We start from the raw sequence: 25,238 nt of genomic DNA on the forward strand, positions 1-25,238 counted from the left end.
TATATATATATATATGCGATTATTTTAATAATCACGAACATATTTAAGTAACGATTTGCTTATTTACCTTTATTAATGCTCTGGCAATGGCGACTCTTTGACGTTGCCCACCACTAAGGGCAATACCTCTTTCCCCGACTATTGTATCTAATCCATCAGTCATTTTTTCTGCAAACTGTAATACATGCGCCTGTCTTGCAGCCTCTTCTACATCAAAATCTGTTGCAGATTCCATTCCATACAATATATTATCCCTTATTGAGCAACTGAAAAGAACTGGCTCCTGGGATACAATGCTAATCTGAGACTTTATCCATGTGGGATCAAGCAGACGAAGATCGTGGTTATCCAAGAATATCGATCCTTTGGTAGGGTCATATAATCTCAGTAAAAGTGACGCTACAGTAGATTTACCGGAACCCGAGGAACCAACAATAGCTGTCATAGAACATTTTTCTATATTTAAATTAAAACCTTTCAACACGGGCATCTTTTCTCGCGTAGGATATGCGAAAAAAACATTTTGGAACGTCACATTGCCTGATAATTCTTTTCCTAAAATTTGTCCACCTTGAATGGGAATAAGTGGTTGTCGATCGATTAACTCAAACAGACGAGCGTTAGCACCTAGAGCCTTATTTAATTCGCTATATGCCTTGGATAATCCATTGAGAGAGATGCCCACGTAGCCGGCATATAACAAAAAGGCGCTTAAGCTTCCAATTGTTATATCGGCATTTGATACCATAAATACTCCATTGTAAAGAACTGAAAGAGCAATAACGTTCCCAGAGAGACCAGTCATACCAAAAAACATTCCTCTATACAAACTTTCCTTGTAACATAGTTTTAGAACGTCTAGTAATTTAGCGCTATATCTGTCAATCTCGCGTTTTTCTTGCGCAAACGCCTTAACAGTTCTTATATTGCCAATTCTTTCTTCTGCAGTTGCATTGACCACTGCAATACTGCTTTGGAGATCCTTGGAGACTCTTTTTAAAATGCGTCCCCAAATACCAGCAATAACTGCGACAGGTGGTACTATAGCTAAACCAAGTAAAGCTAATGATGGTGATACATAAAACATCATGGATACTCCTGTTATGGCCATAATAGCGGATCGCAAACCGTCTGATACATTGGACGTGACGGCGGAGCTAATAAGTTGTGTATCTCCTGAAAAATAAGATAATTAAATAAAAAAGATTTCAATGCGTGGTATTCAATTGTTGTATAAAATGTACCGCTCAATCTTCCGACTAGTTCTCCTGTACTTTCTCTATCAAACATTGCAGTTTCTTGCTGAAGGATCGCGGCATACGCCTGTTTCCTAAGAGACTGCGTAATTCGATGTCCCGCTGTAGACATCAGGTAAATTCTGCCAAAGTTGCTTATACCGCCTATGAGAAAAACTACAAACAGAGCAAGCGTTAGCCGATTAAGACCCTCTTTCATGTCAGTTTTTTCCACGGTATTGACAACATCTATCACTTTTCCAAAGCAGAACGGGACTGCCATCGTTACGCTGGACGACACGAGCAACAAAGCAATGGCCTTCATTAGGGTCCACTTCTCAGGCGCGGCCAGTAAAATTAAAGTCCTCAACTCTGAGCGTCTCTTCGTCTTAACTGCGTGTACTACAGGCATTGATGTGTCGGATCGGATAGCATTGGTCGTGCAGTGTCTCAGTCCGATGAACACACGACCTTTCCTTGAGAATTTGACAACCTGCCTTGTCAGGCAGGAGCTGAACAAGTACTTCTGTGATCCGCCGACCCCACAGCATCCTGGTTTTCGTAGAACACCAGGATTAGTCAACAATTTCCAAAGAATCGTCATGTTATATGCGGTCCAATTGTCGCGATGTGTGACATGCGAAAATTCAATAAAAAAACAGAACAATTCAGTCTTGCAAAGGTTAGCCTTCGCTCCGAGCTAACCTAAACAGTATCGGTCAAAGTTTCATAGGAATATCGTAATTATGCAGTAAGCGTACTTTGGACGAGTACGATTAACATAATAAAAGATAGTCTAGCAGTATTACGTCAACTCCTGATTATTTTTTTGATTTTTTTGATCAAATTACAATAATTTTTAGCTCTTCACTCTCATACGTGCAGATTACGACAAATTCATTGTTGAATCACGTTGGGACATGTGTTTTCTTCGAATCTTCTCTTCTTTTGTCACAAGGAAACGAATAGTCAAAATTTTGGAAAGAGCTTCCGCATTCTTTAAAATTACTTATATACTATTATATCGCTATGCTTTCTCTTTTATTATCAATTATACAGCAAGCGTTGAACACACTGAACAGTGTTGAATTTGAACCATGGACAACACCATGGTTGAAGAAGACATCTGTTTGCGTTAATTGCACTTTTTACACTCAGCTTATTCGCTTTCTATTTCTTCAACACTGGAATATATACAAAATATACAAGCAACAGATATATTGAAATTTATGTGATACTCCATATTTTGTAATCAATTAATTGATAGAAGTAAATATATTTTGACTTTAATGTTTTCAGTGAAGTTTACATTCTATATTTCAAATTTAATAATCGATTTTTAAATATTATTAAACCTAAATTTCTGTGTTTTAATTATTAACATTGATATAATATGCAAAATATATAACATATTAATTTTGCGAGAGATAATATAAATATAGTTAAAAAAAATAATATAAAATGAATCTTTTATTATTCAATACGTATATCAATAAAAAAGAGACAGTATCACTGTTATGTTCCTCTCTCTCTCTCTCTCTCTGTCTAAATATATTTATCTCATTTTAAATTGTAAAAGTTTAGGGGATTTTAAGCAATGCGAAAAGCTTCCATTCCGCCATATTGATTTTTAGTTCTTTTCAAACTCGTTCGATGTTCGATACTGTTGGTGATCAAGCGAAAATATCGATTGCCAGAGAACGGGGACAGCCTTCATTCTGATCTACTCTGATCACACTTCAGGATTCAGGATTTGGGATTGGAAATTGGAAGTTGTACGTGTTGGAACACGTTCTTTCCGATTCTTCTGTGCCGTAAACATGGCGCTTAACCTGACTGTCAAAGTGCATCCCGTGGTTTTATTTCAAGTCGTAGATGCGTACGAACGACGAAAAGCAGAATCGTTGCGCGTTATCGGTACCTTACTGGGTAACGTATTGTGCTATAATTCTATTGTCTAGATCGACTTGGATCTACCGTTACTGCATCCAGCTAAAAGAGAGTCGTGATCTCGTTTTTGACGACACGTGTCATTCATTGTTCCAGGTACCGTGGAAAAGGGGATTGTTGAGGTAACCAATTGTTTTTGCGTACCCCACAAGGAATCTGAGAGCCAGGTGGAAGCTGATCTCACCTATGGAATGGACCTGTATGACTTGAATCACCGTGTTAACGCGCAAGAGAATATCGTTGGTTGGTGGGCCACTGGCAACGAGGTTGTCTTAACACTCTTGATTTCAGTCTCTTATTATGTGTTCTTTTTTTATACTGGTTAACTAAACAAAACATGTTGCAGGTCACTACACATTCGTCTGTTATTCATGAATATTATGTACGAGAATGTCATAATCCAGTGCACTTGACTGTTGACACTACATTGACAAATACTACGAGAATGGCAATCAAAGCTTATGTTTGTGTTCCATTGGGTGTACCTAATGGCAAACAGGGTTCCATGTTCACTCCAGTAAAAGTTCAGGTTTGTTGAAATATTAATCCTTAATATACATAATTGGGTTATTTATGTCCTATATTTCTTTTCTTTGAAATATTAAGATTTAGCTAAGTAACAGTGATCTTTAGCTTTTCTTCTGTGGCAAAAAAATACTTAATGTGCAAGAAATTAAAGTGAAAAAAACAAACTTGAAGACAATCTGTATCTTTATATGAAGATTACTTTTAATATTATAAATTTTTTCTATATAGATTAAATGCTATGAGCCAGAAGTAGTAGGACTGCAGTTGTGTTCAAAGACTCAATTGCCATCTCACATACAAGCGTCTGGAATAAAATCTAGCGGAGGAATAGAACCCATGATGGATCTCGCGCAAGTCTCAGAGGCTTGCTCTAAGCTTTCTTTAATGTTGGAACAAGTACTGGCATATGTTGATGACGTTTTAGCAGGGAAACAACTACCAGATAATCAAGTAAATACAGACAAATTTGAAACGTTTGTTTTTATCTGTAAAATGCTTGCTGCTATTTAGCCAATACACAATTATTCTGCTATTTCAGGTAGGCAGAGCTCTTTTGGATATGGTACATTCTGTACCGAAGATGACGAGCGATCAATTTGACGAAATGTTTAACAGTAATGTTAAGGATCTTTTGATGGTTGTTGCATTATCTCAGTTGATAAAAACGCAGTTGCAGCTTAATGAAAAACTTACCTTGCTTACAACTCTATGATTAAAAGCGTTTAATTAACACTGTATAAATATACAATACAGACAAAACATCAATAATAATCCACTCTCCTGATATATTTTGATTACTCTTAATATCATCAATTAATTGGGATTAAACAGTATTTTGTGAAATTGTAATTATAATTAATGAATTATAAAAAGAGTATATCATTAATTGATATAATTATATATGTACAATATGCATTTTATAAATAATTACAATTATAACATGTAATAAGTATACAATTACTTATTTATTTTTTTTATAAATTACTTGGTTAAATCTTATTCATTAATTTATTTATATTTCATAAGAAGTTTCATCCTTTTGATTATCTATAAGATTGGGCCAATCAGGAACTCGATTTGTTTTCAAGTACACATCTTTTGTCAAACATCGTAATGGTAAATCTGTTGTGCCAAAAATAGCACCGCCTAACCATACTGTGTAATTCGGTTTACTAGGTGCTGTATGAAATTTGAATGATTCCACCTTTAATTTAGTTTTATACAGATCGCTTTCAATTAAGGCTAACAATTCCGACTTCAAGCGACTCGTAAAGCCTTTCGTCATAGTTGTTCCTCCGACTAGTATTATATTTTCAGCCAACACTCGCCTTGTATCCAATGGGCACTAATTAAAAAAAAACCAGTTTAACATTAAAAACATATATTTTGTTATGTAACAATTTTAGGTATTCAATTATGTATAAAAGAGCATTACAGATTGACTTTACCTTAATGATGGCATTGAGTATCATAGTAGGCAAAGAAAGATTATCGTTATCCCTTTCCCATAATATTTCAAACGCTTTTTCTCTAATTTCCCCAGGTATTACGATTCTTTTAATACCAGGATATGTGACATCGGGAGGTGGAGTCAAAGCACTTTCGGTTCCTAGCTTTGCAGATCTTTGTAGTGTAGTTACAAAACATGTTCTTACTTTAATATCTTCCACTATCTTTTCTGACAAATCTAGGTCGCTTGTATCTCGAAAGTATTTTCTTAAATTCCTACAAATCATGAGAAGAATATAATTACAAATATTTGTCAAGTAAACTTTGATACAAAAAAAGAAAAAGCACAACTCACTCGTGTATAATCTCTCCACCTAAAGGTAACGCCTGCCAGGCTTTAAGTACCGGTATTCCTTCAAAGATTGGAATCAAAGTTGCTTCCTGATATCCAACGTCTAATACTAAAGCTGTATCAATACCAAGAGTGCTAATTGTGGCTAAGTGACTTGGTAGAAATAGTATAGAACCAACTTCAAAATGTCTAAACATTACTTTTGCAAGGGTATCTCTGAACGAGGTCACTGCCAATGGGGACTCCAAAAGTAATATCCTTGTATCTTTTGGGCTTACCACAACATACCTATGTAACACAAGCCGATTAGTTAGATGGAAATTCTAGGACAAGCATTAATAAATACAAAGAAACTTCTAATCTTACTTAAAAAACAATAGATGGAGAAAGTCTACAAGCAGTTGATACAAATCCTCGACATCTTTATAATCAATGATTCTGCGCATTTTCTTTGATTCCGAGCACCTCACTTCTGTTCGAATAATACCACGTGGAGACACTTCTCCCGCATAGCCAAACCTATGTTGTAACAAACACGCGTATTAACATGTAAATCTTATATCTAATCGAATTGTAAGAGTCAGGAAAATCATTTTCCTTTTCGCAATACTTACTTTGTATACGCGCTACCTATATCAAACACTACCATTTGCTTATCCGAGATATATCTCACGCCCTCGTATCCGCGAAGCATTATCTTTATTGTTTTGTTTGCTCGTACGCACGCGTTTCTCGAATTTTTAACTAATTAATATTCACAATTCGTTTAACAGACGAACAGCTGATAATGCCACAGGACGCAGGGTGACGCAGAGCTGCATTAATGCCGGTGCATCCATGGGGAATGTGAGTAGTAGCAGCCAATGACTGCGTTTAGCAGAGAGTTAGGTGCATTTATTGGTCTATATTTTTAGATCTAATGGAACATGCCAATCAGATGCAAGAGCTCATTGTGCGGTAATAGTAGAGTCCCAATATACTTACTAGTATATATATATACCTATTTATTTTTGACAATTCATTTTATGTAGATGTAACCTTCATAACCTTATTAGTAAACTTCTACGAATAAACACTTTTGAAAGAGAGTATAATTTTATCAAAATTAGAGCTGAGGAAAGGTATTCTTATTAGATATCTTGTCAATTTTCTCTCGATATCTTATGAAACTGTAGCTAAATATTTTCCCTATAAAAAATTCAACATCCAACCATTGAGTTGGATGTTACATTTTAATGATCATTTTATGTTCTAATCATTTCACAGAAGACTACTTGACTGTTTGGGATTTATAATTCAATATTGAAACAATTAAATATTCCAATGCGTTTTAAGCCTCGTTTTTGTGCATATTGCAAACGGAAACGTATACGTCAATCTGGATATTCCTTTTTCAAGTAAGATTTAAAAAATTTAATTAATAAACAAATATAATATATTTTTGTATATTGTAAACTTAGGTTTCCATTGGATAAATCAAAACTTTTAAAGAAGTGGCTTGATAGCATGGGAATCAAGAATTGGACTCCTGACAAAAGCAGTGTTTTATGCTCGGACCATTTTGACCAAACTTGTTTACGCAAGATAGGAGAAAAATATTTCACGTTAAAAGATGGAAGCATTCCAACGATATTTAATAAGGTTGACTGTTTTAACAATATTATTAAGTTAGGTAAAAATCTTTATTTTTATGTTATATATATATATATATTGAATTTCTTTTTAATTATTAAAATACAAATATAAAGTTATATTCTATTTAATTGTATTGACATCAACAGAAGATCCTCTTCATGAAGTAAAGCTTGATCAAAATTTAAAAAAGAATCAGAAGATATATTTTAAGAATAATAAGACTGACTCTCCACAAAAGGCTTCTTGCAATAAATCAATCCAAACTTACTCAGACGGTAACTATTTTTTCATTAGTTTTATTATAGATAGAAGTTTGTGATTTAAGTTTTTCTTAATGGTAAATTTAGTCAATCGAATTATATCAAATTTGTACATATTAAAAGCTATTTTATTTTAAATATTCGAATGCAGCAGCATAATTTAATCAACTTTTACAATGAAATAATACATGTATATTTTGTTGTATAACGTAATAATATCATTATTAGGTATTTAATTGTTTGAAATATTTATATGCATCTATATTAACTTTACTAATTTTATATGTAACAGTATTTAGTATACACTAATCTATTATAAAAATCTTCAGTCCATCATTAATTGGTCATGTGATCAAATTGTTTAAATATAACTTGTTAATTCTTTTTTCATCCGAGACCTTGCACTAATTTATAATATTATATGATAGATACAAATAAGCTTAATGTAAGTGACTGAATTTGCTATAAATCAAAGTATCAGTATTTCTATAGGTCTGTTCGTGTTGCTTAAAATTCCTTAAAATTTTTGTGTTTGAAATGAGCAATATATATTCGAGTTAAAAAGAGAAAGCAAAGATGCCGAGTGCAAAAAGTGCAAACAAACCTCATAAATATAAAAATGTTAATTTCTAAAAAATTATATTTATTATAATAAAACATATATACTATAATAACAAATAAGTTAATAATTAATATGAAAAAATGCTTCATGGAAATTTTTTTGTTTTTTACAGATGAAGATATAGATAGATTAGCAATATCTAATAAAATTGTAGACCTTGATCATCATTACCATATTTCTCCATCAAGACTAATTGACAAGCTTAATAGAAGAGTAGAGCTTAGTAGAGCTTTAAGAAAAAGACGAGAAACATTAAAGAAGAGACAACACAAGATTCAACTTTAAAGACAACAGCTTTGACGTTTTAAAAATTGTATAACGAATTTAAAAGGAACAATAAAGGAATTACAATGCCAACACATGATGAAAAATGTTTGAACTGTATGTCTGTGGTTAGAACGGACAGAATATCCGGATGAGATAAAATATGGAAATGTCTGAATTGAAAACAACTGTGTTATATATTATGGAATATGGAAAAATCGATTGCATAAAGAACATTAACGATTAATTTTGACATATATGTATTATATTTACACACACACATATATATATATATATAATATTGTTTTTCACAATATACATTTATTATGATATATTTATAACGTGTTTTAAATAAAACGTGTTTATTACATGTATTAAATAAGTATTTTTAAAAATATGTATTTTTAACTTATGTATATAATTATAACCTTATTATATATCAGAGTTGGGAATGTTAAAAAATTGCAATTATTTTTTGTAAAAAATAACGTGTTACTATATTACTGTTAACTTGAGAACGGCAAATTGACTGGCTACACATTTCTTGATCCGAATTTGAACCGTGTTCTAATAGCACACCGTGGACACAGGGTTTAAACCTAGATCTATTTAATAAGTTTTTAGTGAATGAATAGTGTTCAACAGAAAAAACAGTTTTGCAACTGTTGTAATTGCCTTTAGTTCTTCATTGGATCTACATGTATAAACCAATCATATTTAAGAATTTTTTACAACAGTTGCAAAGAGAGCTGCTTTTTCGCTGAACACAGCCATAGAATGCATTCAGTATAACAATTGCTTACTGAAGAGCTGAGTGGGCTCTTGTATTTAATTAGCATATTCCGTTTAATCTGAAAATAGACCAAATAGGGGAGAGAGAGAAAGTAGAAAAAATATTAATTTTCTAATCTGTAAGAAACTGTATATTTTGTTGTAATCAATTTTCTGATAAGTTGAAGAATTTTAGAAATAAAAGCGCGCTTTTATCGATAAAAACACGGTCTGAATGACCGAAATCTCAATACTTACAGCAAATTTGATTTGATAGTGTACAATTGTACACTAATTTAATTTGAGTGTAACAATGAAATGCAAATATTTCGAGTCATAAAATACACATTTTACCTAACAGCACAATAATAAAGTGTATTGAGTATTTTTATTTATAATCATCAATGTAATATCTTTATGTTAATTTGTGCACGACAGGCTTTTATAATGTGCACCAGGGAGCACTGAGTGCGTCCAATCGAATTTAGCTAATATTTTTGTTTCTATATTTCTCTTCCATTGTGCGCAGCCCTAATTAACACGCCGCGATCTTCCGCGCCTGTCTGTCGCTGTCCACATTCTCCAAGATGTTCTTTGTGCTCCGATTGGTTCCGATTGCTCAGAAGCTGAAGCGACAGGCAAATATGGCCGTCTGACAAAACATTCCAGGCATAGCAGCGATCGACGACATCGTGTCGCTTTTATTCGGGTATGTTGAAGGGTCACGGAACTACGTTATCTTGACCGAAATTTCTCGTCATACGAGTGACGCAACGACATCGACGTGAACGTGGGATTGGAGAGAGTGCGGGAGGTGCGCGCGGTCGTCCGCGAGGAACTCGATTCTCTAGTTTGTCTATGAGGAAAAAAAAAAGGTAGTAGATATACGCAGACGGGCTAGCTGGCGGTCGCGAGGGTGAACGGATTGCTTCACGGTGACGCGGCGTACGATCGCGAAACGATCGCGAAACCACGCGAAACGATCGCGAACCCATTTGTGACTCATCGCTTCACAACGAGGACGAGATCGAGAGAGAAAGAGAGAGAGAGAAAGAGAGAGAGCGAGAACGAGAGCGAGCGAGAAAGAGAGACAGAGATAGAGATAAAGAAGGAATTGATCGTTCGAGATCATGACAATTTTATCGAAGAAGAAGGCGAATGCGTCGAAGGACAGGACGCGCGAGGGAGGCGCCGGATCCGAGGTCGACGTCCATCACGGGGTCGTGCAGAACGAGCACAGTTCCGGCAGCATTGCGCTCCCGAACAGTCCTTATCAGGTGAGAGACGGAACGCGATTTCCGGACTTTGCTCTGTCTCTCTGCTTAAAAAAAGGAGCAGGTTTTAAAACAGAAGTTTTGCCAACTCGCTGACTAGGTACGGGGCGCCAGCGGCTTTGCCGTCGATCTACATGGAGTCCAAAGCGATCATGGATCTCATAGCGGTTCTCTCGTGTTAACTGGCAACTCGTACGAGGTACGACGTGTACATTATATTATCCCTCCTTTTATTTGGGATAGTTTTGGTATTACATAGATCAATTTGTGCATTGCCAGCAATACCAATTATTGAAAAATTAAATGTTGAAAAAAACATTGATTGTTAATGAATATAGGGACATCAGTAAAAGATTTAACAATGCTTGAATAATATTTACCTGTGTTATATATAATCAGTAATTGTATGATTGGTTATATATACTACTAGGTTTTTATTCTGTAATTCTCAATAACAGCATTAGTACAGTATTATGTAATGATATTATATTACCATTGTGCAACTTTTTTAACTATATAAAATCTATACAATAACAATGTAATAATATCATTATCATGATTAAGTTACAGAATAGAGATTTTAGTAAAAAAAAATTAGGAAAAATAAATATCTTGCTAATATATGATGTTTTTATTACAGACAAACGTTGACCGCCGAGAAGACAAACATTTTGAAGATGGGAGTGGTCCAAGTCATGGTAAACGTCACAGACAGAGAGTCAGTCCCCACAGGTATTTGAAAAAGGCACAAAGGACTAAAAATGGATGTTATAAAATGCACTTGTGTGTTGTAATATAATTTACATAAAATAGGATATGCAGAAGGTATTTTGCACGCTTTTACAGTATAGGTTTATGTTTATATTTAATAAGAGATCTACTAATCTTTTAATAGCTGTATTGGTAGACCTTCACGCACAAAGCGTGAACGAGAGAGGGATAGAGGCAGAGAAAGAGAAAGAGAACGCGAGAGACAAGCTACTCCACCTGCTGCTTCTTGCAATGGTTCACAAGGTAGAAAAGGTTTACTAAGGAATCTTTTTTTAATTTTTACAACAGATCATCAACCAGTAAAATAAAATTATGATGATTTATAAATATGGAATGCAAGATAATAAATTCAATTTATTCAGGCACAGATACTAACGTAAGTGGAAGAGTAAGCATTGGTGGAAATGCCTCAAATTTAGACGAACTGGCAACTGGCTATAACAGTGGAGATGAGTATACAGGACGTACTGAAAATAATCTTACGTTAGCCGAATGGCAGGAGGTAAGTATTGTTAGATCAAATATTTTGTACAAATATGATACATTTAATGTTTGTATCAAATTAGAAATTGGAAGTTGAGACTGAGATTGAGTTTAATCAGTCAGAGCAAAGTTCATTAAACTTGTGATATTGGTTTTCTTTCTTCTAATTCAATTCAGTCTTATTCTCAATCTCTAATCTGGTGTGAACTTAACACATTACGTTCTGTATCCTCAATAATCTAGAGAGATAGATGGTTTGAGAAGCGTCTGAAGAAAAAGGGACTTATATTAAAGAAGATGGCGGAGGACGGAGCTTGTTTATTTAGAGCTGTAGCAGATCAGATTTATGGTGATCAAGAAATGCATGGCATTGTACGAAAACACTGTATGGATTATATTGTAAGTGTGTAACACAGATAGGATAAATACGTTATGTTATTTTAATGCAATCTGGTGAAAAAATTATTTACCTTTCAGGCTTCTAATCAAGAATTTTTCTCGCATTTTGTGGCGGAAGATTTTAGCACCTATGTAGACAGGAAAAGACAAGAATATGTACATGGAAATCATATAGAAATGCAAGCTATGTCAGAAATTTACAATCGTACTATCCAATTATATTGTTATAGCACTGGTGTGTACTTTTTTCATTTATATTGTAAGATTTTTGCATGTTGCTTTTGATCTTGTTATTGAACCTTTTTTTTTTTTTGTAGAACCTATCAATACTTTTCATACTATGGTGGAAAGTGGTGAACCAATGAATGAACCAATCAGGCTGTCGTATCAGCGTGGCAGTCATTATAATAGTATAGTTGACCCATTTAAAGCTACTATAGGTGTTGGACTTGGTTTACCATCATATAATCCTGGTGCCGCTGATCATGCTCTGATATCAGATGCAGTTCGTCAGAGTGAGGAATTGCATATTGAACAGGTAATCGTTATAAGATCATAAATACGGATTTATTTAATTTTATAAATATTTAAAGGATGTTCAAATATTTCTATTTTATGAAAGACAATGCTTGAGGATAAAATAAAGGCTACCGACTGGGAGGCGACTAATGAAGCTATCGAGGAACAAGTAGCTCGTGAAAGCTATTTGCAATGGTTGCGTGATAATGAAATGCGTAAGGCAGTAAGTAAAAGTTTAATGATTATTATACTAATTATTTTTCTATTGGAGCAAAAGAACTCAGTCACGACTTTTGAATTAAGCGATCAGCCAGTAGTAGCAGTACGAGCACAGTTACGAGCGCGCAACATAATCATTCACACTTTCATTCACATGGAGGTCGTGGACAGCAGCGTAGCCATACCTCTTCTCCGACCACGACACAAACTAGCCAAGATAATTTACGTAATTCTCCAAAGGTCCGTTTTGTTTGTTATTTTTGCAACGAAAGTTTGATATTTCAATAAAGAGACGTTTGTTGCGATTATTAGGTCAGCGATGCAGTACGATATAACAAGAGATCGCCGCAACATCAGTCAACTCAGGGATCTAGCATATCCCATCTGCCGTCGGATTTTGAGGCAAAAATGATACCGCAAGAGCCTGTACCGGGAAGCAGCAAGGAAGCAAATGCGTCACCCGATATTTCATTGTTCAATCGCCTTCCTCCTGAAGTATTCGGTGAGAATGTATTCTTAAATGATGTTTATCTATATTTTAAAGAAAGAAAAACGAATCACTATTATTTTTTTATTTTAATATGTAGTACTTTGATATATAAAAATGATTTAATGTATACACATTCACATTTTTTGTTTATAATTAAAATTAAATTAAAATTCAGTTTTAAATATAAATGAAAGAAATACAAAGTTTACTAAAAAAAAAAAAAAACGTTATTTTGTGCTGTATATATATTTTATTTTTTCTTTTAATTATTAATTTAAATTTATAATTTGCTATCTATTTAAAGTAAATATTAATTAAGGAATTTTTCTTCTAGAGAAATTTTACGTTGAACTCTACAAGAATTCTGTAACTTTCATCAATTTCTAATTTTCTAGGTTTGACGGATTGGGAAGATAGCCAAATACTTTCACAAGTATTGGCAACGTCACAACAAGAGTACTTGGATAACCTGAAGCAGTCACGCGTGTCTGCGTCCGCCGGAAACGATAGCGCCAATACGATAGAGTCTAGTAACAGTTCTATTAACAATTCTTGAAATGCGGTCAGTAACGACAAAGTTCAAAAGATATCAGAGTAAAGATATATACATTTATATATTGCAATATCATCTAATCCCGTATAGTAGTAGGACATAAAGCGATTTGCTTTCTTTTCCGTGAGTAAATGTTACAATAATCATTATTTGGTTTTTCTCCTTATCTTTTTTCTTTATCTCTCTCAACAAAATAACGTACGTATGAGATTTTCTACGAGTACGTATGTTACAGTCGTTAATTAAAACGCTTTGTTAACACACTTGCAAAATAGCTGCATATCTTCATTTCGTTGTGGGTACCTTTATATTATCATAGAAAAAATAACTTTTATTATTTCTTCCGAAATCATGACTATTAAAAAGAGAAATGTTTTGCTATAATAACTACTACCAATCTATATTATACTCTTTTTGTGGTTTGACATTTATCTCATTATAAAGTATACAATCCGTTTCTAGGCAGATTATATAATATATTGTTTGATAATCGTGATGTTTTCTCTTGATATAGTTTAGGTCACAACGCTTTAGAAAAATCTGCATTGCATTATTTGTAAAAAAAAAAAGAATATAAATAAATCATCATTTAATTGTAATTTTAATTTGTCGACATTTAACTTACCATCCAAATATCATTGTCATAGTATAAGTGAGATATAAATGTAAAAAGATTTTTTAAATATATATCATTTTTAATATTTTAAAATTTAGAATAAAGTTTAAGTTTTTAACAAGAATATTCGATTAGATATTTTCTCGAAATTTTTAATTTAATAATTTAATATATGGAGAATAATTTAAAATAAATGACTATTTAATCAAATTCCTCGTACAGTGATAACAATCCTTTATATTATGTAACCACATAAATTTATGTTATTTAAATTAGAAAAGTAAAATACACACACAAATTAAGAAAATATTTCTGTTTATATAATTTATCATAACAAACTAAATAGTCCTTCAATAAGAACTACATATCACAATCAAAATATTTTTACTTATCTTAGATGAAATTAAATTTTGCTTTAAATCTTCAGTTTGTTATTTTGTGAAGACCAAAATGGATGTGCACATAGATGATTACACATTTGAAAGCATACTTGGAAAGGGAACATTTGGGTATATTATTATTTAAAATAAATGTGACTATATATGTATGTATAAGTCAAATTTATCTTCTACAGAATAATGTGTATTTTTAGAACTGTATACTTGGTGAAAAGGAAGAAAGATTCAAAGCCATTTGTTATAAAAGCACAAGATTTAAATGCAGTAAACCACTCACCTTCTGAGGTATATAGTAACATAATATTGATTTTTAAAGTAAAATGTAAAATTCAACATATATTTTGTAATTCAGAGAACACTAGGAGAGATACGATGTCTACAAAAATTAAGACATCCAAATATAGTGTTTTATTATGGAGCATGGAAAAATAATAATTACAGTTATATTCTTCTGGAATATGCAACTAGATGTACTCTCAAGGATTTGTTAGAAAAACGAGAAAAACCGCTTAAAGAGGAGGTAATTTTCTATATTATTATATTTTAGTAATCTGAATATTATCAAGAAAGATACTGTTTTTAGAATTTTTTTAAAACTCGTCAACCACAAATTCGCGTTATATTGGAATTATATATATGTATAGGAAATTGTATATTTCAAAGTGATATTTATTTATCGTGTGTGTGTAATTTATAAAAATTAAATTTTTTTTCTGTCGCAGTATTATTAATTTATATATTCTGTTTATAATTCTGTTTATAACAGATCTACAATATTTGTAATCAATAAAGTGTTTTAAAAAATATTTTAAATATTTTACAAAAACAAACGCATTAATTATAGAAAAAAAAGAATATAAAAAAAATTTTGTTAGGACGCATTGTATCTGTTTTCGCAAGTTATTTTGGGAGTACATCACATTCACTCGAACAAAATTCTTCATCGGGATCTAAAACCGGAAAATATCATGTTAACTGGCAGCCGCGGGGACATTGTTAAAATTGGTGATTTTGGTCTTTCAAAAAGTATCCAAGAGTACGTATTAATGAGTCAGTTTTAATTTTAACAATTATACTTTCATTGCAGTATTGAACTGCTAATTCTAAAATCACACACACAATAAGAGCATCATTAAAATCATTACATATTCTTTAAATTAATTATTTTTATTTATAAATTAAAGTTTCTATCACAATCTTTATTCTATTTCGTACAAAATTGTTATTTTTTTATTTCATAGAGACGCAATAACTTGTCACGCGGGATCTTATTATTATATGGCTCCGGAAGTGCTTAGTGTACTGCCGTATGAACTTAAGTGTGATATATGGAGCATGGGCGTTATACTGTACGAAATGGTTACGAAGAGATTTCCGTTCCCGGCCACGGTAAATTAAATTAATTAACGACGAGATATGATCAAAATTAAAGTAAAAGCATATTGTGATATATATAGAATAGTAATATTATTAAATATCATAAAGAATGTTTACGAAAAGCGTTTTTTTTTTTAATATAAAGAATGGTGAAGACATTTTTACAAAATGTAAAATATTTGTATTGTTCATATGTGTGTTCCTCTTTACAAAGTAAATATGTACTTGATTATAATTTCAGAGTCTAGCGGAAATTACGAAATTAGTGCACAATAGCCCGCCGCAACCTTTGCCGCAGTGGATGTCAGCATCCATTATAAATCTGATATCGAAGATGTTAAGGAAGAACAGTTTATGTCGACCTCGTACTGATCAGCTCGTGCTTTGTCCTTTTCTTGTACCTTACATTATTCGAATATATTTGAATCTCGGACGTGACATTAATCTCGCTGAACGAGAATATGAGAGTTTTGGACCACATGTTTTTTTAAAATTTTTAAATCCAAAATTTTCTGAATTACAATTTTAATGTTTTAACATTTTAACGAATGATCTCTAAAAAAATAATATTGCATATACAGAAATTTGTTTTATAAAATGAAAAACGCATATCAAAGGGTTTTAGAAAAATCTTAACGAGACTTTTGCATAAGCGATCTTTGTAGAATATCAATTAGATCTCGCATAGATCAAACAGTTTTTTTTAATTTGTATATAAAATTATCTTTCACTAAAGCATGAGACAATTATTTAATAAATTTAGTTTATATTATAGAATTGTTAATATTAATTTTTTATATAGTGACATCTTTGAAAATTTTTTTTAAGTTATGCAAGAACATAAAGAAGGCATATTTAAATTACATGATATATAATCTCTTTTTTAAATCATTCCTTGTAGGACTTTTATAAATAAAATGCAATTGAGCTAAAAATATAATTTCTCATATTTCGTAATGTATAACATATACGCAATGCTCAAACTCTTTGTTGTATTAACTAATGATGCTTTGTATTAATTATCAAATTAAATTATGAACGATGAATGAATATCACACCTAAGTAATTGAAAACCTGTCGTTTGGGAAGCGATCTGCAGAATCGATTTACTGCTAATGGAAACGATCAGATTTTTATCTTATTATTACGGCATTCTGCCTCGATGGAATTTCATTGTTCGACGAATTGCTACCAGGCTCCCCCGAATACGGGATGCGTAACAACCGGAAGCTAAGACCGGAACTGTTTTATACCGCTTCGTTTTATGCCCATGTGACGGTACTGAAAAACCGTACAGTTCACATCTCGTTAGTACAGATATCACTTTGTCAGGTTTTTTTACTGCCATTCCAAACTCTTTTTTGTGACATTGATAAGTGTAAAAGACTATTTGATAAATGTGACAGAATTGAAAGAATCGTCCCAAAGGAATAAAGAATAAGTGTTTAGTACAAAACCAAACTGAAAATTTGGGTAGTTTACTCTTATATGTATTTAATGTTTAAAAATGTATTTAAGTTTTTAGATTTTGTGAGTTGAGAATTTACTTTTATTTGGCGCTTATAATTTTTGGAATCTGTTATGAACGGTTCTATCCATTTATCCTGTCTCTTCTTTTTTCTCCAATGTAAGAAGAAAAGATTCCTCTTTTGATGAACCAAATAAAAAGTTTATCTAAAAGGATTTCATATAAAATTACATGTTTTTTTTAGTGAGATAGAATTCCGTCAAACAAACTCCATGTTAAGATCATTATATCTGGAAGATCCTGATCATCGAGTAGTGGATGATACATGACACGTACGTCGAAGTGTAAGTCTTATATGCAAAATAAATTAATTAAAAATAGAAATGTCATAAAGAATTTATTCTGTGAAAAATACTTAATTTATGAATTTTTCTCTGTTCCTTTCTGTTTCGCACATATTATTAGACTTTTATTATTTCGTACATCTTTAGTTACAAAACATATCTACTTCTTCTTTTAATGTTTAATTGCCAATAGAAATAATTTAAAATAAATAAATAAACAAAAAGTAAAAACACATTTAAAACTTTTATTATTTTTTGAAGGGGCACATTTCTAACTTTTAATCTTTTTTTGGAAGCTATTAATGTAATTATTATTCATAAAATTTTATCTACAATTTTAAAAGACTTTAATCTCTATTTCAATAAAAATAGAACATTAAGATCATTTTGGATTTCGAGGAAGTTAGAATGTCGTAATAAAATCTTCACAAAATGATTTTTTGATGATTTTAATTTTAATTTATTCATTCATTCTTTGTAGACAAAATATATTCAAGAAACGTAATCGTATTCGAAAATGTGGTGGATCTTGTTATTAAGTTGCTGGTCGTATCCTTCGTGGAGTATGACTTGGTATCCTCCAGCTACCTTGAAGGCGATGCACGGGGAACAAATAGATCTCATAGATGCTAACTCTACTAGTCCCGTCTGGACAAGAAATACTGCAAGCAACGGCGTTTCGATTGATGGACCAGAATCCGTCGACTTGATTGACTCGGGGCAATCTCCCATCAATTCCGTCGATCGCGACCGCGAACCGCTGGACGAAGTAGAGCGCATCGAACCCAGGCAGTGGCCAGGCAAGCCGGATATCCTACCGACCCGCAGTACCGCACCTTTCACCACGGAAAGGTCTTTGCTGCCCAGATCCCCGCAGCCCACAACATTGGCGCAAAGAAATCCTTCGACACAAAGGTTTCTTTTCCTTTTAAAAAGGATTTTTCTCTTTATTAAAAAGATCAATAGAAATATTCGTGTTGAATATATTGAGATATCAATGTATTCAGCATCGATAGCTATTGAGTAATATTAAGTAATAATAAAGAGAGAGTGCTTCTTACGAATCAAATCTTGGGAATACGAATGTGCAATAGAACTAGATTTTTTTCGTTAATTTTAATTAAATTTTTGTTTAAAATATGACTCGCAATAAATTTTATAAAATGTTATACAATTATAGAATAAATTTATTCACATACTTCAGAACAAGCCAAGAAGGATTTGATTTACAATTTACCTTATTATAGACCTAATATAATATAGAGATATTATAATGGTAATTGTGAAATCAACTAATTTGATATACTTCGCAATTTTTGTAAGATTTCCTACGATTACTGTACCACCTCCAACGGTCACTGTCGATGAAGTCTTCTGTGATTTTGGACCAGCACCGTCAATGCCACTTTGCGAGTGGCAAAATGGCAATGGTGCTTTGGATTGGACTTCGGGAACGGGAACAGGCACCAACTGGTTGGGTGGACCATCGACTGATGCTAGCGGCTCAATGGAGGGAGGGTAAAAAAATCGCTGGAGAGATTTACCATTTAATTAATAAAATAGATATATACAACAAAAATCATATTTTCTTCAATATTAAATTAAGAGTCTTGATCTTTAACTGGAATTATAGCTAGTGACTGTTAGAAATAAATAATTACATGAATTTCTTCTTTTTATGTTATAAAGAAGTTATATATCCTTCCCATAGGATATATAACTTTTATTATACGTATATGTCACGCTTATGTTATAATATGAGTTTTGCTATGTTATTATTTATTATTTAATATTTCACTGGATAATCTTGAACATATATTAATGTGTTAGATATGCCTTTCTGGAGACATCACAGACACCTTCAAAGGATCTGAAGCTCAAGAGTCTCGGAGGTCTTTTACACAGTCCACAATTGGGCAGTACCGGGGTATCCGGTACTTGCTTTATGTTTAAATACACTATGGATGGTCTCAGTATCGCGGGACTACGAGTGCTACTTCACGTTGGAACGGACGAGTTTTCATTTAAGAAGGAACAGCCAGATGTGACAGAGGAATTGCCTGTAGAAAATATCACAGTGTCTTGCGAACCGGGAAATCTTCCAGAAATCGTGGAAGAGCGCGTAATGTGGCACGCGCAGTATTACACGCTCGGAGCATGGCAGCAGGCTCAAATACTTTATACTTACCCTGAATTACATTCGGTATTATTGTAACTTGATTCAGTCAAAATTTAATTAGTAAATACGAAGTGCTATAATTAGTATAGGAAACAAAAAAAAAATTACCTTTGTGTATATTAAAATTAAATTGATATTAGAAAATAAATTATGTTTAATGTTTTTCAAATGCTTTTGTAGTTTGTCCAAATAATGTATAGCGATTGTTCAACAGATATAAATCAAAGATATAATTTTTCGACAAAAAAATATTAAACGTACAAAATTAAAATATACATATATATATATATATATATATATATAGCATTTTCTATATATTATTCATATTTTTAGCGCTTCGTGTTTTATAATACATTATCATTGTCTAGAGAATAATAAAAATCTTGCCAATTAGATAGTTATTGAAGGCGTGCCAGTAGATTCTACGGATCCATCGCGTCTGTATCGTGGATATATCGCTATTGACGATATAGATCTGCAGCCTGGTACATCCTGCGTTGGATTTTGTAACTTTGCCGGTGGCTTCTGTGATTGGAATAATGATGCGGAAGATGATTTTGACTGGACTATAGTAAGTGCGCTACCAAGTTTTATGTAACTTTATTATTCTACGCTTTATATGATAGTATTCAGAATGTATATTTTTAGAGCCGCGGAAGCGCCAATCCCACGACCGGTCCAGCGATGGATAGTTCCAGTGACCGTGCTACAGCCGGTGGTTACGCTTTCGTCGATTCCGGATTCCCTCGAAGACCTGGTGATACGGCGAAACTCCTAAGTTCGAACTTCCAGGCAACAATGTTGGATGCACCAATGTGCATGCATTTCTGGTTCCACATGTTTGGAACTGGAATCGGTTACCTCAAATTATTTCTACGTCATTTTCGCAGTTCAGACATGCAGCTACAAGAGATTTGGGGTCTGTCCGGAAATGCCGGCAATGCCTGGTTCATGTCACAAGTTACAATCAGCTCCCTCGATGAGTATCAGCTAGTTTTCGAAGCATCAGTAGGAATCACCAGCATGGGAGACATTGCAATCGATGATATTTCGTATGGGCCAGGTGCTTGTCCTGGTAGGTTTTTGAGTGTTTGAAATTTTTTGAAACAAGAAATTAGATTTCAATGTTTGCTTGCGTAAAACTGTTCTTATAAACATCAAATGTAGTAAATTGAGATTCTCTTTCTAATAAGTTTAAAATATAGTACCGTTCATAAATTTGGGAACACTTGCAATTTTCTTGTATTTTACAAATATTCAAATATCTCAATAAAAAGAAACATAGAAAAGTTTTCAAAAATTCATTTCAAAGAGGAAAGATACAGGCTCTTAGAAAATTTGAAAAATCAATATATGAGACAAATCTCGGAATCGAATCTGGAACGCTTCGAAAGAGTAAATATTATGTATCAATTATTTTTACATTAAACTAATACTTTTTCTGATACTTCATTACATTGATGAGTACGACTTAATTTCATAAATTAATTTTCTAATTCTTTTGCATTGATTTGATAGTTTCACCTCAAGTGGCTGCTCCGATATCGCGGGATTGCACCTTTGAGATTGATGAATGTGAATGGATTAACTCACGAGATCCAGATCGTGTCGAATGGGAGAGGGTATCTACTCAGGTGTTAGGCCCGAGGAATCAGAGGAAACCATATAGCAGTGGACACACAGTTAATCGACGCAATGAATACTTCTTAGGCCTTGGACGTCTTCGAGGTGGTCCACGATCATCCGGAGGTGGTACCGCTCAATTGGTCAGTCGACAGATGAAGAGTTCCGAAGAACCGCTCTGCATAACATTTTGGTACTTTATGTTCGAGCCCTTCATTGATTCCACAGGACCTAGTTTAGGTAGAGTTTAAAAAAATTCATACAAATTGTTTGATCGAATATCTTTGGAATGAATAATTAATTTTGTAATTCTTTATGATTTAGATTTCATGACTTTCCTTACTTAATGATTTAATTAAGATTTCTTAATTTTAATTGATCCAATAATATTATCTTTACAAAAAACAAAAAATTAAAAATCTAAAATTTAGTTTGATAGAATGGATTATTATTAACCCGATTTCTCCAAAATAAATGCTGCATAAATGCAATTTATCGATACAATGAAAGCATAAATGTTTTTAATTTTATAGGAGTTTTGCGATTATACATGCAAACAGATGGTGATAGCTCAAAAACTAAACCTATATGGCAATTGTACAATAATCAAGGTCCTACATGGAACTACGCTCAAGCTAACATCAATCAAAACACAGACTTTAATATAGTGTTTGAGGGAACTTGGGGTCCAAACAGAGCTACTGGTAGCATAGGAATTGATGATATCTCCTTTTATACTGGAAATTGCAGTGGTAAATATTTTTTCCTCTTTTTTTTATTTCTTTCTTTTGAAATAAATATTTATTCCTTTTGGAGTATATAGTACTACACTCTTACTTTTAATTTTATACATTAAGTTTATGTTTTACATCTACATACAGTGAAACCAGCGAGTGCAGTCGTTCGCCCCGAAGATTGTAGCTTCGAGAAAGATTTATGCGGATGGGAAAACATAACTATTTCCGATAACGATCGTGCTGTGATGTGGCAGCGCGCATTTCAGGCCCATCGACCGGCTCAATTATTGGACAGAACTTTTGGTGCGCCTGGCGATTTTGTATTCTTTGATATTTTTACAACGAACAAGGAATCAACGAAGGTTCAGTTACAATCGCCTGTTATCAATGCCTCGCCCGATGAAGAGTTTGTATGTTTCACTTTTTGGTTCGCTGCTTTTGGAGTAGAGGAGTCCACCACTCTACGAGTGATTAAAATGCCTACCGAAGAGACTGAGGGAGAGAGTGAAAGCGAACAAGAGCAACCTGTACGTACATATTACTTATTGTACATTTTAATTTTTTTGGTGCAAGGTAAATTTTAATTTCTACTTTATTTTCATTTTATTATTAAATGTATGGAACAAGCATTTTGTTAAATGGAAACTAAGTATATAGTTTAGTTTTTCTAAATCTTTGATTTCATTATTGTAGTTATGGTCATTGACAGCCAAAGGATTAAATAATCCACGACCGGTATGGATGGCGGCACAAGTGGCAATTGAAGCACGAACTCCATATCGACTTATTCTTGAGGGAAGTGCCAGTAATGGAGGTTTCGCTGTCGACGATATAAAATTTCAACCTCTATCCTGCGCAAGTAAGACTAATAAAAATACAAGGGTAGTAGATGAGAGTAAATAGTATTAAAAAATATTTGTTTTTTTTCTCAGCTCGACCAACCAGTGCTCGACCAATCCAAAGTGAGGCTCAATGAAAAAACTCATGATTTTTACAAAATAAATTTTTCTTAACGTTGAAATAATTGTTTTCATCAAGCATTTAACATCTATGATTCATAATATTAATATTGTATTTATTTGTACTAAAAATAGAATAAAACATTTTATATAAAATAAACTATTTTAATTTTAATTTAAAAAAATGTGTTATGCAAAATCATCTTTGTATAGTCCAAAAAATTTTTATGATTGAATGAATTAGATACGTAAACGCTTATAAAAAATTTCTCTGTTATAACTTACAAACACAAAAATAAATTGTAAATTTTATTAAAATATTTTATACAAAACTTATATTATATTTGTACAAATATTTCTAGTATACAAAATTATAATTAAGATATTAAAAAGAATATTATGAGTACAATGATAAATTATATATGATGATTCTACCAAAGAAATCAGTGCTTTCATTAAATACAAATTTAAAAACTTTGGCCTTGATCTGATTTTTTAAGTTAAATCGTTGTAGCTTGTTCTTATCTTCTGGAGAAAAAGATTCTACAACTGTTAGCTCATTTTTATCATTACCAGCTTCTATATGACAATTTTTCCCAGCAAATCCACCTTGGAATTCCACTTCAAAGCTGGAAAGACTACATTCTTCTTCAAAGTTAATAAAAACCCACTGAGGACTTCCCTGTCATACATATTACATGTTAAAATATATAGTTAAATATACAAAGAGCAGATCCATAAAAAGAATTTGGTTACTTACTGCATCAGAATTCCAGCATGTTTCACTGCAATTATCAAACATATACATTTTTCCATAAGACCGAACGTTCTTATTTAGCACAGAACTCACCCTGAATAAAACATCAAATCATTATTGTAACATTACAGAGTAAATTTCTCTCTTTTCCATATTTTATTTAAATGTATTATGATAGAATATGGGAAGAGCAACTTCCTTTTTTATATAATTTCTGTAATTATTTTACTGTGTGTGTGTGTGTGCGTGCAAACATAAAACTGATAAAACTAACCGACATTCGAAGATATTTTCTGTCAACAGAGCTGACATAACGGTATCTTAATTTTTTTTTCTATAAGGAGAAATAATTATATATTTAATATTTATATATAAATCATATGAAAAGAATGCTTTTCTGTGAAAAGCATGACTTATTTGGACTTATTGCACCGCGTGCACTAGTTTAGACAGTGCAGGAACAAAAAACAGACCCTATATATCAAAGATAGGATAGAACCAGAGTCTCTCTGATAGAACTCTAGACAGAAGTAGTAGAGGATGTGGTCGAGTTGCAGCTACGAATGCTTCAAAGCACTTGCCTGACCAATCGGAAAAAAGAATTTTATTACTGACCAATCAAAAAATGCTTCAAAGCATTTGTAGCGGCAACTCGACTGCACCTTTATGAATTCAATACATTTCAATGCATTTCAATAAAATTATTTGATATTACTGCGCATGCTCGACGATTCCATGTAAAGGCTCCTTTATATTCTTAAAACTATGGATAGGAAGTCGTTCATCTAGCTTACCTTTTACTTTTTCGTACCATTCCAGCCATTCCACAATCATTCTACGAAAGAAGTGGATATTGAAAGATCTTGTCGTTTTTTGTCGTGTTGACGATTCTTTAAATTAAAGCGAAACGAGTCTGAAACGCATACAAAATCTCTGACGAGATCAGGGGGTCGATTCTGTATCTCGAAACAAAGTGAAAATTACAAAAGTGAGCAAATTTACTAGG

General features: G+C 32.7%; 7 protein-coding genes across 11 annotated transcripts in view; 4 read left to right on the forward strand and 3 right to left on the reverse strand.

Moving 5' to 3' along the window:
- Positions 1–2,039, reverse strand: part of LOC108776697 (ATP-binding cassette sub-family B member 10, mitochondrial) — a 2,548-nt gene extending 509 nt beyond the window's left edge. The window contains exons 1-2 of the mRNA XM_018543387.1: positions 1,245–2,039; positions 68–1,176 (exon numbers count right to left, since the gene is read on the reverse strand). Of these exons, the coding sequence (XP_018398889.1) occupies positions 68–1,176; positions 1,245–1,839 (1,704 nt within the window). The 5' untranslated portion in view covers positions 1,840–2,039. The remainder of the gene's footprint in view (positions 1–67; positions 1,177–1,244) is intronic.
- Positions 2,040–2,924: 885 nt separating this feature from the next.
- Positions 2,925–4,484, forward strand: eIF3f1 (eukaryotic translation initiation factor 3 subunit f1). The gene is made up of 5 exons (XM_018543395.1): positions 2,925–3,164; positions 3,282–3,451; positions 3,532–3,714; positions 3,942–4,163; positions 4,252–4,484. The coding sequence occupies exons 1-5, from the start codon at positions 3,056–3,058 to the stop codon at positions 4,423–4,425; spliced, it is 858 nt and encodes a 285-aa protein (XP_018398897.1). The 5' UTR covers positions 2,925–3,055; the 3' UTR covers positions 4,426–4,484.
- Positions 4,485–4,725: 241 nt separating this feature from the next.
- On the reverse strand, positions 4,726–6,321 carry Arp10 (Actin-related protein 10). The gene is made up of 5 exons (XM_018543401.1): positions 6,129–6,321; positions 5,881–6,033; positions 5,518–5,802; positions 5,162–5,438; positions 4,726–5,058 (listed from the first exon to the last, which is right to left on the reverse strand). Exons 1-5 carry the CDS (start codon positions 6,206–6,208, stop codon positions 4,726–4,728), a joined length of 1,128 nt encoding a protein of 375 aa, XP_018398903.1. The 5' UTR covers positions 6,209–6,321.
- A 485-nt stretch (positions 6,322–6,806) lies between these two features.
- Positions 6,807–8,570, forward strand: LOC108776713 (THAP domain-containing protein 3-like). 2 transcript variants are annotated; one of them, XM_018543408.1, is made up of 4 exons: positions 6,807–6,911; positions 6,975–7,155; positions 7,296–7,424; positions 8,144–8,570. In XM_018543408.1, the coding sequence occupies exons 1-3, from the start codon at positions 6,838–6,840 to the stop codon at positions 7,314–7,316; spliced, it is 276 nt and encodes a 91-aa protein (XP_018398910.1). In that variant the 5' UTR covers positions 6,807–6,837; the 3' UTR covers positions 7,317–7,424; positions 8,144–8,570. The 2 variants fall into 2 exon arrangements, with proteins under 2 accessions (XP_018398910.1, XP_018398911.1); XM_018543409.1 differs by lacking the exon at positions 7,296–7,424.
- A 1,023-nt stretch (positions 8,571–9,593) lies between these two features.
- Positions 9,594–13,867, forward strand: Duba (Deubiquitinating enzyme A). Its single transcript, XM_018543377.1, has 12 exons — positions 9,594–10,343; positions 10,441–10,539; positions 10,981–11,072; positions 11,236–11,354; positions 11,474–11,613; positions 11,838–11,993; positions 12,072–12,228; positions 12,311–12,531; positions 12,616–12,735; positions 12,816–12,971; positions 13,044–13,233; positions 13,617–13,867. The coding sequence occupies exons 1-12, from the start codon at positions 10,197–10,199 to the stop codon at positions 13,775–13,777; spliced, it is 1,758 nt and encodes a 585-aa protein (XP_018398879.1). The 5' UTR covers positions 9,594–10,196; the 3' UTR covers positions 13,778–13,867.
- Positions 13,868–14,704: 837 nt separating this feature from the next.
- LOC108776718 (MAM and LDL-receptor class A domain-containing protein 1-like) lies at positions 14,705–23,549 on the forward strand. The gene is given in 16 exon segments (XM_018543417.1): positions 14,705–14,899; positions 14,983–15,073; positions 15,141–15,308; positions 15,664–15,824; positions 16,030–16,177; positions 16,407–16,599; positions 18,475–18,892; positions 19,301–19,495; positions 19,808–20,180; positions 20,551–20,727; positions 20,805–21,231; positions 21,675–22,019; positions 22,313–22,531; positions 22,661–23,043; positions 23,210–23,375; positions 23,449–23,549. Coding segments are annotated over 16 exon segments (3,567 nt in total). The 5' UTR covers positions 14,705–14,840; the 3' UTR covers positions 23,493–23,549.
- On the reverse strand, positions 23,302–25,221 carry LOC108776716 (nuclear receptor 2C2-associated protein). Of its 4 annotated transcripts, none has more exons than XM_018543416.1 (5): positions 25,027–25,221; positions 24,507–24,566; positions 24,236–24,326; positions 24,049–24,157; positions 23,302–23,367 (listed from the first exon to the last, which is right to left on the reverse strand). In XM_018543416.1, exons 2-5 carry the CDS (start codon positions 24,542–24,544, stop codon positions 23,363–23,365), a joined length of 243 nt encoding a protein of 80 aa, XP_018398918.1. In that variant the 5' UTR covers positions 24,545–24,566; positions 25,027–25,221; the 3' UTR covers positions 23,302–23,362. The 4 variants fall into 4 exon arrangements, with proteins under 4 accessions (XP_018398918.1, XP_018398917.1, XP_018398915.1 ...); XM_018543415.1 differs by having other exon boundaries at positions 23,322–23,381; positions 25,027–25,219; XM_018543413.1 differs by lacking the exon at positions 23,302–23,367 and having other exon boundaries at positions 23,873–24,157; positions 25,027–25,092.
- Between the last annotated feature and the right edge of the window lie 17 nt (positions 25,222–25,238).

This window comes from Cyphomyrmex costatus, unplaced genomic scaffold, assembly GCF_001594065.2.
Source record: "Cyphomyrmex costatus isolate MS0001 unplaced genomic scaffold, Ccosl1.0 scaffold374, whole genome shotgun sequence".
Taxonomy (NCBI): Eukaryota; Metazoa; Arthropoda; class Insecta; order Hymenoptera; family Formicidae; genus Cyphomyrmex; species Cyphomyrmex costatus.